We start from the raw sequence: 16,782 nt of genomic DNA on the forward strand, positions 1-16,782 counted from the left end.
ATGTGGGTGGAAAATCAGTGTGGAAAATGTTTTTCATGACCATATCCATCTGAGGTTAAATTAACTGCCTGCGTTTATTCATTCAATATACTGTGTATTTTACATCAAACAATGCTATCTTAAAGAGCCCGTTTGATTATGGTGGACATACCTGAAATAAAGATGACCAGATAGATCCACACACTTGCAGAAGAAAGGTCATTCCGATATCTAGATGGAAGTACAGATAGAGACTGGACCTGTCAGCTCTTTCCATGACAGCTGTGGTTGGCTGAGGTCAAACATGAAATTGGAGACAGCATCGAGCTAAAGGTATACCCTGTGTAGATTGTATTTTTCTTCTAAATGAAACATGATAGACCGCAGTAGAACATTTAATTCCCAACACAGCAGAGCAAGCACACCTGCCCTTTCAGTTCATTAACACAGTGTTGGTATTGTGAGGCAGAAGTCCCTGATCAGCCTATGGTTCTCTCCCACTGGAGGAATATGCTTAAGGGAAAATGGGGCAATAAAAGGCACCTGTCATCACTGCCCTCTGAAGGCATGGTTCACTCGGGTGTCAGAGTGCCAGAGTCTTGCATTCATTTCTGAGAACTGTAGCAAGATAATCCTGCAGGACTTCCCATAAAAGAAAAGCAGCCTCTGTGACTGGGTTTTTATTATTGGGCTTCATTGAAAGAAATATTACTATATATGAGAAGTCTTTCATAGAGGGGTTCATGTTAGCGCCATCTCACAGTTTCTGATATTTTGAAGGTACGATAATGGAAAGTGTGTTTGTTACTTTAGAGCTGACTCTTTTGCAAGCTTCTTTTACAGCATTTGGATGAGTTGCTGCAGAAGAGAAGTTCACTGTAAAGATTTAAGTGTCACTTGAAAGGGTTATTCTTTAGTAACTTGGGGTAACACTCACACTGTACTCCACAGCTTGGAAGAAAACTAGAGAAACACAGCAGCTACAGTAGTTTAACCAAGGGTCTGTTATCAGAGGTAGCAACATACTGTAGCTTGCTGGTGTGGTGAGAGCAGGATAGCACTTTGATTCTCTCCTGGGGTGTTATTAATAGGAACAAGATTACTGATTGTGTGCCTTCATTTTTCAGGCAGGGGACAAACACTATCACCCCAGCTGTGCACGATGCAGCAGGTGCAATCAAATGTTTACAGAAGGAGAAGAAATGTACCTGCAAGGTAAGAACAGAGCTTCTGTGTTACCAGCTCACAGAAGTAATGTAAACATTATCGCCTAGTCCAATCATAGTGCCCTGCATATGTCTCACAGGAAACTCATGGCATGTTTTCATGTTCAGGTCAGGGCTTGCTGTAGGTTGATGAAAGTAAATTATGCTGTAGAATGGGAACTCCTTTAGAGAAACTGGCTGGACCATCTTTCTCAATTTGAAATTCAGCAGAAGATGGTCTTAGGTTTAGAGAAATGAACTCACGTGTTTGACAAATGTCATGTCAAATTGTTGTGTTAGAATGATTCTACAGATCTGTTCACAGACTACATGAATGCATTTTGATGTGATGGTATTCTTTTTTTTTTTCAAGGTTCAACTGTTTGGCATCCAGATTGTAAGAATTCAAGCCGAGCTGAAGAAAAGCACAGGGTAAGATAAGAGCACCGATAAATTGAACCTTTTTATTATTATTATTATTATTATTATTATTATTATATTATTATTATTTACCGTAGGTTCAAACCATTTGTCATTGTTTTACATGCATTGACTAATCAGAGGTGGAGTTACAGAATACAAGGAAAATTAACACTTGCATAATGACAACAAGCCTTCACAAACAACCTTCATCAGTAACAATCAGATATATAAAGGCCAGCAAAACAGCTTGATAATAAAAGCAAAAACCCTGAGTTCAACAGGATCACAATTGTTTGGTCATCTCTCTGTTCCATGTTAGTAATTTCCAGGGGCATATGTTCATTTCTGTGATGCTGCATTAATCAATGCTCCAAACCAGCAGAGAAGAACAGTGGAAACTTTGTCCAGAATCCCACAGCCCGTCTCAGGTTATGAACTCAATACTAACAGGAAGGGGTTAGGAGGTCAGAGGCTAATATATAAAGGAAATGAAAAAAGAGAGACCTTAAGACATAGGTGATTATCTATCTTTGACGTGTTTGTGAATGCATTTGTGTTTCAAACAGCGTCTTTGTCCCATCAAAAGTAATCTCATGTAAGTATGGTATGTGGTCAAGGAGTATTTATTGCATTTGTGGATAATGTGGTGTTTCCCCTTAGCTATCAGGACAGCATCAAAGCACACAGCGCCCCAACTCTGGGTCCTTTTATCGCAAAAGTCTGGTGCTGCGAAGACCACAGTCTACAGAGGTTTGCTGTTGAATGCTACTGGTGTTATACCTCCATTAACCAATTCTATCCCTGCTTGACCACTTTGTCAGAGGTGCAGAGATTTGCTGTATCGTTGCCATTGTTGCCCTCACCAGCTGCACACACATCATTTCGAACTGTTCTCACAGTAGGGAGAGTATGGCTATATAGTGAGTGCACTACAGGAACGGCAAAAGAACATTGAGGTCCAAGTTCTCACAGCTCAGACATGCAGGAACAATGCATCCATTTAAGTTACCACACCAGAAATAAACAATTCACAACACTGGATTGATTTGAGGGGGTGGGGGGTTGGTCTCAAGTTATTTCATAATTATTTTAGAATTATAGTTGGTGTTTTTCCTCTCAGAAACAAATTGCTAGCAACAATTTGGAGTTAAAAAAACTTTGGACAGTCTTGACAACAGTAAGAGAGAAATAGGGTGGATATACTGCACACTCAAAGTGTGGTTTGTAACTATTCTCTTGAGGGTTAGGGGCTAAAGCAATGTTGGAAATAGCCTGACTAGGATTATACAGGGTTCTTAAATGTTTTTGCAGCTTGCCATTGCCTCCAATAAAATTTTCTCTTGAAGCATTTTCAATAGCATTAGTCTTTACAAGTGATCGAAGGGAATACTTCAATTAATTATATGCATATTATTGACTTGAAATAAATAAAAAGTGTTTTTTTCAGCACCCACAATACCTGTGGAAACCAATCAGTTGATACAGTATGAAGTGACAGCTAATGATTGCTAAAACAAACTCATGTTAACACTGAATCCCACACAAATACTGCACACACTGGTCATTATGACAGCTTTTTAATACTGAAAAATGATGTATGAAAACCATGATTCATCATTGCTCCTCCATGAGTTAACTCATCTTTGTCATCCAGTGCTTCAGTTCACTGGAAGAAAAGTATCTAGGTGCAGAATCCATATAACACACCAGCATTCAAAACTGAATCCTCCCTACATGTATACGTGAATCACCTTACTGCTCCCTACATGTATACTTGAATCATCTTACTGCTCCCTACATGTATACCTGACTATAAGGGACTCCTCTGTTGTGCCTCTTCCTGTTTGGTCATGCCACTGTGTAACATTAGCAGGCTGTTCCAGTAGTGGCTGTACTGTGAATCTGTTAACTAACCCACCAGTATTGTAAAGTGCTGACCTTTCTGCTCGGTGATGCACTCCAGTACTGATTGCAAGCAGTGAAGTCTATTCATCAGTGGGTATTAAAGAGCGTTCATTACCCTCGAATATAGTTCTGAAAGACTGAATCCAAGTATTTATGCAACTGATTTTTTTTTGTTCCATATCAGAGCACCTTGCTTCTTTTGTTTATTGTTTGACCCACAGTGGTATATCTAATGGTAACCCTCTCCTACAATAAGAATAATGTTGTTAAAAATGAATACTGAGACTTTTCAGAAGAGAAACAGAAAGCCACACTAGCTCAGTTTTGGAATGCCTCACAGCTTGCAAGTCTGTCTGTGTCCCTGAGCTTGTGTTGTTTAGTTCCCACACACATATGGCGTGACGCGGTGCCAGTGGCTGTAATATATTACTGTTCATGTCAGCCTGGCTGGACAGGTGGGTCTGAGGTGTAAAGGTCCAGTATGGTGTGTTTGTTTTTTATTTTAATAAGCAAGCAGTTTTCATGTGTTGTTTTTTCCTTCCCTTACAATGTTATGGTGTTTGCAATAACCAGAGTGGATCTGCTTTCTGTACCTTCAATATTGTGTATTTACCATTTTTCTGTAAATATGCCTTCATCTGCCTTTGAGCTTGCATTGAGTTTGCCTGTAAAACCCTAAACAACCGTCCTCATTCCATTTAAAGCATGCTGTATGACAATATGACCCGCCCACCTACTCTCTCTGTCTATTGTGGTGAGTGGGTAGGGCTGACATATGATTGACAGATGACTTGAATGGAATGTCCCGGCACTTCGGAGCAAAGCTGAGAGACAGATAAAGGCAGGTTTAAAGAAAACAGTGATAATTGCTCACTATTAGCACCAGAACTCAGATTCACAAATGCCATAGAATATCTAGGGAAATCAAATTTTGTTTTTATTTCAATGCCATTTGAAATCACTTGCTCTTTTAAAATGATGTTGACAGCACCTAATAGAACAGAACAGCAGGCTGAAAGCTGAAGTAATTGTATTATCATGGATTTTATTGAAACTAAATTATTTAATTTAAATATTTGCATATATAGATTATGTTAAAATCCTAGTAGTATATACAGGTTTAATTTAATCATATTCACAAGGTTAGAAGCCTGGCTTCAGAAATGAAGAAGCATGCTGTTTGGTACAGACCCGAGGGCTTTTGGAAGTGATGGTTCTGAATGACTCGCAGGCTGTTGCGTGCACTGTGCTGCACTATGGGTGTGAGCTAGACCCGTAAAGAACAGAAACAGTGATCAATACAGACAGGGGATAGACCAGGGAGCTGCTGTTCTGTCATCTGGGATGCAAAATGAAAACTCTTCCTTCCTCCACAGCTGTTACCACCTTCAATAATGAGCGTCAATAAAACAGAAAGGCAGGTACTGTATGAGCTGTTGGCTGTGCAATGACATAATTCTGTGTGTTCAACAAGCAGGGTTACTGCAACACCCTTGCAGGGGTTGGTCTGCAGATCACCATTCCCTTCGTTCTCATTGAAACCCACATGCATCTGCACCCCTCTGAGCTTAGCCATAGCTTGCAAAATCTGGATCCACCAAACTGGTGGTCACCCTTGTGCATCTGCACCCCTCTGAACTGAGCCACAACTTGCAAAATCTGGATCCACCAAACTGGTGGTCACCCTTGTGCATCTGCACCCCTCTGAACTGAGCCACAACTTGCAAAATCTGGATCCACCAAACTGGTGGTCACCCTTGTGCATCTGCACCCTTCTGAGCTGAGCCACAACTTGCAAAATCTGGATCCAGCAAGCAGGTGGCCTGTATTACATCTTCCAAAATGGGCTGCCTTCCATTTTCTAAAACATAGAAACAGTTCTACAGAGAGGAGCCGCCCAGTTATGCATGCGTTATTGTCCAGTGTATGCCTGGCAGTTAAATGATTTATTAAAAGAATATAATGGCTCTGTATTAAAAATATCATTTGATTATGCTTAAAGGAATAATATAATCCATTATCCACTTTGCTGGGTCCTGGATATAACATGATCACTACAATGAGTGGCCCATCTAACTGTAGAAGTGATCTGTGTACCAAAGGCAGGTGTGATCTGAGAAGATATAGCGTGCAGATAGTGTGCTTTTCATCAGAGTGCAAGGATAAGCCTCCCTTCATTGTTTTGCTAAGTTTGAGAATTTTAATTGCACAGGGTTCCACATGAGCGCCGCGCCCACATCTGTTTTGTATCAGTGACGTGCCTGTGCTTTGAACAGCTATAGCCAGGGAACTGCAGAATGCCTTCAAAACAACGCAGCAGTGAAACACATTGAACTCTTTAAAAAGGGTGTGCGTACCCACCCATGCTTTCGCAGCACAGTTCCAAGTGTTTCTATTCACAGGAATAGGAAGAGCTATAGCTGTTGAAATGGTTCATCCTCCATTGAACCTCAAGACCATGTTCATGCTGTGTATCATGTGATTGGTAATCTGATGTGCAGCCCTGGTGCTCTAATGTTCTATTTGTTTTATATATATTGAAAATAAATGGTGGGGCTGAAACTGTTGCTCTGCCCCTTGGAACCAGATTTCTTATCTCCACTTCTTTTGTACAGAAAACATGTGCTAGTTTAAACTTGAAAATCATGATACAATTCAATTTAAGCTGTATCGCATAGACAGGCATTTTTTAAATTTATATAACACAATATTTTAAGAGACCGGCATTTACACCAGTCTGATATGGTTTGCACTGTTCATCTTGGAATTTCTTTTAGGATGACATGACTCATTTGTTCCTCAGCAGCTGATAGCGGTACTGAGGACAAGACCATATTGCATCTGTTACTGATCCTGTATGCACGTGTGTGAGTGCACAAACGCTGCAGTGGAGCAGCTGCATTCCACAGCCCTGCTTCCATGTAGATTTCAGACAGTCAATTCTGCTTCTTGCTTCTGCTCATTTCAGGCCCTGAATGGGAAAAGACATGCTCTTTTAACCAATATATCCTCTATTGCAGCCCACAAGATCATCCTGCGAAAGTATTGCTTCCAGACCTGGTTCAAGTATACCTGGCTCACCGGGCCACACCATCTATGTAAGTGCTGTTTTCGTTATCTTGTTCGGATAACTTTCTTTACTGGGTTCAAGCATCTTCAATTGAGTAAAAACAAAAAACAAACTGAGCAGCAAAGCCAGTGAAACACCTAAAAAAAAACTGAGCGTTTTAATGTTATAAATGTGTTGGAATCCCCACTCTGCTAATGTACGTAGTGAAATACGCCTCAGTGTTGCTCCTTCCTGAACACCTGCCCCTGTTGTCCAATGGGATTAGAACCTGTCACGCAGTCACTGCATCATACAGTCCATTCTCCTGCAGGGCTGCTCTGCATTTAGACTGTAAACACTGCAGATTACCTTGTCATTATACACCAGTTTGCACATCTATTACAACACCCAATTGCTTCTGTACTTTTGATTTGTTGTGCATATGAAATCAAACCACTGTACTGAAAATCTTAGAAAACTGTCAAAATAGGCAAATTAGTGATTGTCAAATTTAATTGATGACTTTAATAGTCCACACTTTTAACTTATTTAAAATAGTAAAAGAAACGGAACACGAGTGCCTATATTTTCTATCTCACTGATTACTGACTGAAAATTGAAATTCTCACACCCAGGTGTTCTCATGCAGGTAGGTACATAAACGACAGACATGACAAATCTTGAGATGCTGTAATAAATGTGCTACTGTACTACTGTACATTCCGAGGATCCCAGACCTCTGAAGTGAGTACAGTACAGCGCCAACAATGTGTTTCATTAACAAGGCTTCCTTCCATGTTCCCTACATGAAGTGGTTTTCATGAAAGAAATACACTGAAAGGAAACTCATTTTAGGAACAGTTTCTACTGTGCTTTGACCAAAGTGGGTCTATCTTTGCTTATGAAATATGTCGGATGCTGACGTCTGTTGGCCAGTTTAGCGCTATACCTGTAAGCAGGTTCTTCAGCTCATGTTCTCTTTGTGTATTCATCTGCACTCTTGGACAACCCCTTGCGGTGAAAAAATATTTTTTAAGTTTATGAAAGCATGCATCAATGTATATAAGTATACAGTACATGATTCGATGATTCCAGTCGATTTCTGGTTGATGATGGTAAAGTGTACTGAACATGCACTATATTTTACTGTGTATGGACCCTTCACTAATTCTCTCCAGGGAAGTCAGAGCCTATATTAATAAGGCCCACATGCTTGCTCCTCACAGTGTATATTACCTTCATGAATAGCTCCAGTTTGTGTGTGTTTGTGTGTTTTGAGGATACATTTTCCTTGTAACTTACTTCCTCTCTGTATGTCTCCCCAGGCAAAAGTAGACAATGAGATCCTTGATTACAAGGACTTAGCTGCAATCCCCAAAGTCAAGGCAATTTATGACATTGAGCGCCCAGATTTGATTACCTATGAACCCTTTTACTCCATCACCGAGGAGAGCCAGGAAAGGCAGAGTTTGGGAGAGGTAATTCACCTTTTGCCAGCTCTTTTTTTGCACAGCTGATTTCCTGGCATTTCTTTGATCCTCTCAATGATACATTCTGGCTGCTACAGATAAAACAGCCTGGAATTTGCATGGAGTTCTCCCAGCGTGTTTGTAATGTACTTCTGATATTTGTAATATACTTCTTCAATGTTGATTCCTTGAGTCCACAGGTAAGTACAGTAACACGTGACTCTTGCATATGCCCTGATATCACCAGATGCAGCCTGTGAGGAAGACTTCTGAAAACCTTTGACTCAGCTTCTGACGCCTGGTTCATAGTTTATATTTCACCTGTTTCTATAGCTGTGTGGCAGAGCTCTTTACATGTATTCAGGTGGACGTTGCACCAAAAGGCGTAATTAATTAGTTAGTAAGAGTGCATGTTAAATTAATAAAAGATACATCTTTCATTGACAGCCTCAGCCCCCTAAACGTGACAGATCACCCATGCCGGAAGAACGAGTAAGTTGGTTCGGTGTTCTGAAAACAAATATAATCAACTAACTCTGTAGTATTCTGCATGCGTCTGACTACAGTCAATTAAAACTCATTTCTAGTGAAACACTTTTGATTGAATTCATGCTATATTTTATTCTATGAACTAGGAATCCCTGAATGTAATATGCTGCGAGTATTGTCTCCTGTTCTAGATGACACATCTCATGCAATCAAAATGTATATCATTTATATTAAATGGTAGATGTATTCACGGCATTAATCTGTTTCAAACTAACATTAAATGCTCTTCAGCTTGACAAGCCTGAGGATGTGTTCTGTTCCACTCCCTAGCAGTCCTTCTTTCCAATGAGCACTTAATCAAACAATTCTCGAAATCCTGCTTCTGCACTTTACTTCCGATGTCATCGTCATTCTCTAATCATCACAACTCCACTTTCGTTGACAGCCCCAGAGTCCTAGTAGCGACAGCTCACCTAGGTGCAGTGAAACAGTAAGTCAGCAACAAGCATGAACACTAAAACTCACAACCAACCCTGTTCTGGAATTGCTCTGGGTGGAGCTGGTGAACATACTGAAAAGCTTGTATAACTAACAGTGGTGTTGGGATGGTAGGAAACGCATCATGTGCTAGAAAGGCAGGATTTAAGATGAAGTTTACAGGAAGTGGTTGCAAAAGCAAGAAAAAAAGTTTTAAAAAAAAGCACTTCCTTGCATTTTGAGGGTTTCTTGACTTATTCATTAGTAATATTGGTATGCCAGTTTCTTTCTTCCAGACAGTCTTGCACATGTGGGTCAACTGGCATGACAAGCTGCCTTTTAGTGAAAAGCTGCATCAGTTAATAAATACTGAAAGTCAAACAAAAAAGCATTTGGCAGGCTTGTGGGCTTATATAATCAGTGAGACCACTTGCTAGTCAAGGTATTGCTGTTGCAGATATAAATGCATTTTCAAAAAACAAAGCTATATGTTTCTAAAACCTGGCCGTCTTGACAGTTGCTATAGTTACTATTGTCCTAAATGATTCTTCTGTATCCAGTTCCTTACAATTGCGCTGTTTATTGTGGTGAAACACTCAAGCTGCATTTGTAGTATTCTGATAAAACATCTTCAATGATTTAGAGGCTCAGCTGATTGTAATCTGGAAAGCCATGTTAACTGGACGGGGGTTTCACTGTGCTGTGGGCTAATGTTATTCCAACTAACGTCTTTCCATCTTAAACCCTTACTGAGCTTTCCTCTTCCTTTGATGGGATGCAACTGTGCTGCATCACTGAACACTAATGAGGTCGTTCCCTTTAAATTCATAGGTTTTGTTTTTCCCTTAAATGCCAAATTCTAACAGAAATAGTTCAAAAATACAGTCCTGTAAAATGTAAAAGGGTGTTGTTGGATGCCTGTAAACGCTGCCGTCTTGATGAATCCATCTTCTTCAAGAAGCTGTATTTTAAATAAAACCGTTTCTTTATTTAATTATGCCTGAATGAGGAAAGACTGTTTCATTATTTTTTTTCTTTCAGTCTCCAAGGACGCTGTCCCCTTCACCATCTGCTGAAGTGAGTAACAGCAGCAAAGTGCAATAATGCTGATTGTAAAATACTAGCACAGAGAAAAATCATGCAGACATTGGATTTCCAGGAAATGGCTGATTGGACCTCACCTGTCAGCTGTATGCTGTGACAGCATCAGCTGTGTGGTGTAGGCGGTCGTATAAGAAGTTGGACGTGTAGGCCATGCATATCGTTCTTTACAAAACGTTAAAATGAAACATTATTATAAACTGATAACGATTGCTATCCAAAAGCATTTGTCCAGACGGGGGGGGTATATTATATATATCTATATTATATATATATATATATATATAGCTATTATATTTAGTATATATATATATATATATATACACACACAAAACCAAAAAACTTTTTTTGAAACCTCTATGCACATTAAACTTTTGATAACTAAAAGCTTTTGGTAACTACACTCACTTATATATTAAGTATAATAATGTTGGTAAAACGTTCTTCCTTTCTGGTAATCTCAGGGTTACCATGATATGCGTGAGAGAATGATCCACAGATCCACGAGTCAAGGATCAATCAGCTCTCCGGTCTACAGCCGTCATAACTACACACCCACCTTGCCCCGCTCCCCCCAGCACTTTCACAGACCTGGTGAGTGTATTGGAATACAATGTGTGGGCTTCAGTCATTCACACCAAATACAATTACATGATTGGTGTTTGTCGTTTGTAATTGTTTTACAGTCTTGTGCCTCTATTCAAGTTTTAGTTTGTACATGTCCTTCCTGGCAAATATTATTTCTTCAAAGGCCTTGAAATAAAGACAGAAAAAAGATTTTCGGAAGTGTTTCATATAAATACCATTTTGAAAGTTGCAATACTTATTGGTGCTATTTTTGAAAGAGATAACGTTTAGCTTATATTTTGAGCGGTGAACTGCTGTGTATGCAGTGTTTTTTAAAAGAGATAACGTTTAGCTTGTATTTTGAAGCGGTAGTCTGCTGTGTATGCAGTGTTTCTAAAAGAGATAACGTTTAGCTTGTATTTTGAAGCGGTAGTCTGCTGTGTATGCAGTGATTTTCTTAGCATATTTACTGCTAGGCATAACTCAATTATAGCCATATAAATGACAGTGAGTATTTTGAGAAGCTGGTGAAAACAGTAAGATAAGGTAATGTATCTGGGATTTCATCCTAAGCCTGAAAAAAAGTTTTGACTTTCGATAACTAGACCTGAAAGAAAAACAGATATTGTTGGGTTGCTGAGCTGGAATCGGCTTGCTGTTATATAAAATACAAACACAGTGTTGGCTGGCTGAAATGAACATCATGAAAAGCTCACACCCAATGGCTAAATCTACAATGCAGACCCTGACCGCACTCCATTCTTAAACAAGGCTGGGAAACCCTTCTTATTGGTTATTTTACTTTGTGCTTCGCTCCCTTCTTTAACCCTTTCTGTATTGCCAGTTACCTTGTGCTTTAGCCTTGTTTCTTCCTACTTGCTTTTCAGTTGCTGAACAGTTTGCGCTTTGTTTCCTTTGGTGCATTCTTTTTCTCTCCCCCTCTCTTCATCCCCCTCTCTCTCTCTCTCTCTCTCTCTCTCTCTCTCTCTCTCTCTCTCTCTCTCTCTCTCTCTCTCTCTCTATCCTTTCTCTCTCTCTCTTCCTGGTTTTCTTCTCAATTCTGTTTTCCTTGCTTCCATCCTCCTCCTGACCCCATGACCCCTTGCTGCCACAGAGCTGCTCTCTTCTCCTGCAGTGCAGCGTCTGCCCTACCTGCACACTAGCAGTTTCAGCTCCAGCCACAATGACTCCCGCCCCACCTCCCCATTCCGAAACCACTTCATCCCCCATAATAAAGGTAAGGAGCAAGGCCCCTCAAGCCGCCAGCACCACCTCTTTAATCAGCTTCCAAGCTCTGACACGCCAGAATAAGGTTCATCCCAACAGTGCATTGTGTGCTAAAGGGGAAATATTCCCAGCCATAATTTTCAGATGTTTGCATATCTCTAATATTGACCTTTTAAAGTTCCAGGTAGTCAGGAACACTGGTTTTGATCTTTCAGTCTCCAGATAGGCAGGAATGCTGGTCTTGATCTCAGTCTCCAGATAGTCAGGAACACTCGTCTTGATCTCAGTCTCCAGATAGTCAGGAACACTCGTCTTGATCTGTCAGATAGTCAGGAACACTGGTCTTGATCTCTCAGTCTCCAGATAGTCAGGAACACTGGTCTTGATCTCTCAGTCTCCAGATAGTCAGGAACACTGGTCTTGATCTCTCAGTGTCCAGATAGTCAGGAACACTGGTCTTGGGAACACTGTTAGCACTGCTGCTAATAAGTCAGCAAGTTGCTTCAACTACAAATGTTAATTATGGGGGGAATAGTTGTGTAGTTACATGTACTTCAGTGTCAATGCCCTGCTCCTAACCCTTAACCTTACTCTGACCTTTACCCTCTTATGATGCTCATTCTGTGTGGTTCTATAGAGCAGGAGGAGACAACAGATACATCTGATATTATGAAACAAAAAACAACACATTTCCATTCCAGTCAGTTAGAGAAGGCTACTGTTTAAAGAAACATTCATTAATCTCAGTACTGGAGCAACGTAACGACTGAGAATGCTACTGGTACGACTAACACCTCAAACAGGTCTCAGTTCTCAACGTTACATATACATTACAAATGTATATTACAAATTAAGACCAAAAAAACATCATAGAGCAACAGCAACTGTGCAAGTTTAATGTAGAAAAATGCACCAGACCAGTTTTTTTTTTAAATGTCATGGCCCTTATCATTCTCCTTTTTTGCAGCATGCATTTCTGTTGCTTTTTCTTTGTCCCTGTAACATTCACCGGTTTCTCCTCCCCTTCCTTGCAGCTTCTTTCTTCATCGGTATGTTATGGCCCGGCCTTGGTTTGCACATGTGCCTGTCTGTCTGTCTGCTGCTTGCTGTTGCAGATGATTTCCCAGTCTTTCTCGGGACAGTGTGCATGGTGTGTTTGATGGTCCCTGCAACTTGAACTCAATGATTTTGAGTCTGATGCCCTGGCAGGTTATCACACTTCTTTTCAGTTCTTCAGGTTCTTAAATACAGGCATTCAATAGATGGTGGACTGATTTTAAAGAGAATGCTCTAGTGAATTGTGTAAGGTCCATATTATTATATTATTCACTTACGTTTGACTCAGTTGAAACAGAATATAAGGATATTATTCGGTCTCTTCAAGAATGAGTTGTCGTGTATTATAAGTGATGGGATTGTGTTTGAGTTTAAGATCATTTGTGGACTACATGAGTGGATGAATTAATGTTGGTTTGTCGCAGTACATTTAACATTTACAAAGTGCACTGTTATTAAACAAAAAGTCAACAAATGTTTGTCAGGTAAACTCGTTTTCATTAAGTCAAGTTGCATGTACCCATGAGTTTGCACAGTAGTTTATTATGCAGCATTGTTACTATAAACCAGTTACTTGTAACAAGCATGCACATTTGCACAATAAATTGCTTTTAACCATTTATCTGCATGACTCACATACTACTTACAAGCCCTATGTACGCTTCTGGAACTTTGAGTTTCGCAAACAGAGTCACACTTTTATGCACAGTGAATGCAAATAACAGCTTTTAAAGTTTTTAAAGCTTTGCTGTGTCAGCAAAGTTGGGGTCTTTTTTTTTTTACTTTTTTTGTTTGTTGACTTCTCTTTTAACTTGATTTTCTTCCTGTCGATTTCTCTTTTGGCTTGATTTTTTCCTGTTGATTTCTCTTTTGGCTTGATTTTTTCCTGTTGATTTCTCTTTTGGCTTGATTTTTTCCTGTTGATTTCTCTTTTGGTTTGATTTTTTCCTGTTGATTTCTCTTTTGGCTTGATTTTTTCCTGTTGATTTCTCTTTTGGCTTGTTTTCTTCCTGTTGATTTCTCTTTTGGCTTCATTTTTTCCTGTTGATTTCTCTTTTGGTTTGATTTTTGTTCCTGCTTGTTTATTTTCTGCTGTATCTTTTCTCACGTTGTTCCGTTCTTCTCATTGGAGGCAATGAGCCGTCCAGCGGTCGGAATTCCCCTCTCCCCTTACGGCCTGACAGCCGTCCTCTCACTCCGACTTACGCACTGAACCTTAAACATTTCCATCTTCCAGGTAGGATCCCCTGCGAGTCTGTCTCGGTCTCCATGTGTCACTAGGTCTGCTTGTCTCTCTCTGTCTTTGTCTCCATCCACAAGCACTGATTTTTTAGCTGCGGTGCAAATCAAAATCTCACACCAGTACCAAAAGCCTTCTGACGAACTAGCTTCCACACCAAAACCCAACAACAACCGGGTTCATGTTATATGTTGAAACAAGATAGAAGACATAGATATTTTACATATGCACACACACACACACGCACACACACACACACACACACACACACACATGCATACAACTGTGAAAAAAGAGGAACAATAGAAATTCCCAGGCAGGTTACCTGTGAAATCTTACCAATGTTAGTATTATTTTATACTTGCGTTCATTAAATTATAGGTTATTCGTTACAATATTGTAAATATGTTATTATTGTGACCTAAATAGAAACTAATTGATTCATGATGTGTAAACCACTTGGCTCACTGCGTTAAATCCAGCATCATTAAAAGTTAAAATCAGTGGGTTTAATTACAGTTTTTAGGAAATGCAACCATTTAAATCAACACTCTTTTGGCATCGATGTAGAAGTATTGTATCACTGTATCATCATTTTTTTTACTGCCACAGTTTCAGATCTGCTTCTTAAAACTTGCATTTAAATATATGTATAGACAATGTTAAAAAAAAGAATGCATTCGGCCGTTGGGGGAATATAGATACAGTAAGTGCTCAAACCACACTGCTACAGACAAGTGCTAAACATTAGAACTACAATGGCGCCTCAGCTATGCACTCATGGGAAAAAAAAACCTTGAGTCATAGGCATCTTTTTATTAGCTATGTGCAACTCACAAGCAGGTACAGCTTTTTGAAAAATGAATGGCAAATATTCATATGCAAACTGGACAGACATTGCAATCTGTCTGTTAACACTGGGGAATGCTGCAAGCCTTCCAAACGACCCTTCATTGCTCTAATCCTCTCTAATGATTGTCAGGGTATTCTTGAGGAGAGTGCAGTCTGGCAGGGTCAGAGTCAGGTATCTCATGCACCTTTTCACGTGTGATTCAGTGGAAAGGTGTTTCGCATGTTTAACTGTCCTGTACCTGTAGTGTGTGCTTCAGATGTATCCAATAGTAGACTGTATGTGGGTTTAGGAAAGCTTTGTTCAATAAAGAATGCGTGGAATGTTTTGTCTAATATGTGACGTGTGGCCCCCGTTTTCTTAATGTATTCATTATTCGTGCTTTTATCTGTTTTCTTTTGTCTGTTTTTTCTTCTGTAGAGCTGACTGTTATCAGCTCAGATGTCTGCAGAATTTTAATTTCTTCATGATTCGTTTGACTGTCTTTTTGTGTCTGAAGTAAGACTGTTAAATTAGCTTGTTTTTGTTTTTAATATGACAAGATCTTCTGTTTTTCATTTCACAGACCAAGGCATCAACATCTACAGAAAACCACCAATCTACAAGCAACATGGTATAGTCCATTAACCTTTCTTTTCTAGCTACCAAATGTGTTGGTGATGACTGTTTATTACAACGTCATACACAATCACTTTTTTTTGTTTTGTTTTGTTTTTTTTAATTTATCCCATAACAGGGAGGTAATTGTGTAAGCTAACACATGGTAACAGTGGTGTTGTCACAACTGTACATTGATGACAAACTTCAGTACGAGAAATTTTAACAATCTGTTGAAATTAGACTTTTACTCTGACAGTCTTAACATGAACTGACAGAATTGTCTATATAGTATAATATATATATTAGATATTATATTTATATATAATATATATATTTATATATATAATATTATTATATATATATATTTGCTTGCGCATTATATAAGAAAAACTGACTTCTCTAATTACTGTGTATTTACATAGCAGTTACTTAGTAAATACATGTGTACTTACATATAATTACAATGTTATTATGCACAGTTAAAATGTACTTAATGTGCAAATTTACAATTGTATCACAAAAGGGTTAGGGTTGTTGTTAGAGTTATATTATGTGAAAAGATTGACACCATAAGTACGTTAGAGGTCATTGTCTCTTTTTTAAGTAGGTACCTGCAACAGGGGTAATAGTATCTTGACCTTCACACAGTGATTCTATAGAGAGAGAGAGCAGCTTATCGATTGGGATTGCAACAACGTCACCAAACGTGCTTTTATTTTAAATCAAAACTACAAAGAAAAAACATCCCGTAATGAGTTAAAAAAAAAAATCTGGAATGCTTTAAATCAGTAAAACAACAGCAAATACACTGGAGGTTATTTTAAACAATCATAAGCATATATAAAAGGGGGTTACTCAGGATATATATATATATTCACTATATATATATATATATATATATATATATATATATATATATATATATATATATATATATATATATATATATATATATATATATAAGCCTGAACTGATAGACAAGTTCCCCCCATTGCCAATCTAGATACACCTGCCCAGATCAAGTCTGCAGAGGATATCATCAAGTCTGCCAAGTTCCCAGCAGCCTTCGCTCCCTCCCCTGAGGACACAGCAAAGATTGAGACAGACCACTGGCCTTGCCCACCCTCACTCGCTGCCATAGGTAT

At 39.1% G+C, this 16,782-nt stretch overlaps 1 protein-coding gene across 27 annotated transcripts in view; it reads left to right on the top strand.

The window, feature by feature from the left end:
• LOC121321694 (actin-binding LIM protein 1-like) overlaps positions 1 to 16,782 on the top strand; it is a 94,198-nt gene that overhangs the window by 69,684 nt on the left and 7,732 nt on the right. For 4 of the 27 annotated variants that reach the window (XM_041260699.1, XM_041260694.1, XM_041260698.1 and 1 more), the window contains exons 7-20: positions 1,107 to 1,194; positions 1,558 to 1,616; positions 4,889 to 4,933; positions 6,533 to 6,610; positions 7,887 to 8,039; positions 8,478 to 8,522; positions 8,965 to 9,009; positions 10,038 to 10,073; positions 10,562 to 10,691; positions 11,779 to 11,901; positions 12,926 to 12,940; positions 14,080 to 14,184; positions 15,603 to 15,650; positions 16,641 to 16,778. In XM_041260699.1, coding sequence (XP_041116633.1) covers positions 1,107 to 1,194; positions 1,558 to 1,616; positions 4,889 to 4,933; positions 6,533 to 6,610; positions 7,887 to 8,039; positions 8,478 to 8,522; positions 8,965 to 9,009; positions 10,038 to 10,073; positions 10,562 to 10,691; positions 11,779 to 11,901; positions 12,926 to 12,940; positions 14,080 to 14,184; positions 15,603 to 15,650; positions 16,641 to 16,778 — 1,108 coding nt within the window. The remainder of the gene's footprint in view (positions 1 to 1,106; positions 1,195 to 1,557; positions 1,617 to 4,888; positions 4,934 to 6,532; positions 6,611 to 7,886; positions 8,040 to 8,477; positions 8,523 to 8,964; positions 9,010 to 10,037; positions 10,074 to 10,561; positions 10,692 to 11,778; positions 11,902 to 12,925; positions 12,941 to 14,079; positions 14,185 to 15,602; positions 15,651 to 16,640; positions 16,779 to 16,782) is intronic. The other 23 variants (XM_041260708.1, XM_041260711.1, XM_041260716.1 and 20 more) reach the window with 20 other exon arrangements.

This window comes from Polyodon spathula, chromosome 10 (assembly GCF_017654505.1).
Source record: "Polyodon spathula isolate WHYD16114869_AA chromosome 10, ASM1765450v1, whole genome shotgun sequence".
Classification (NCBI taxonomy): domain Eukaryota; kingdom Metazoa; phylum Chordata; class Actinopteri; order Acipenseriformes; family Polyodontidae; genus Polyodon; species Polyodon spathula.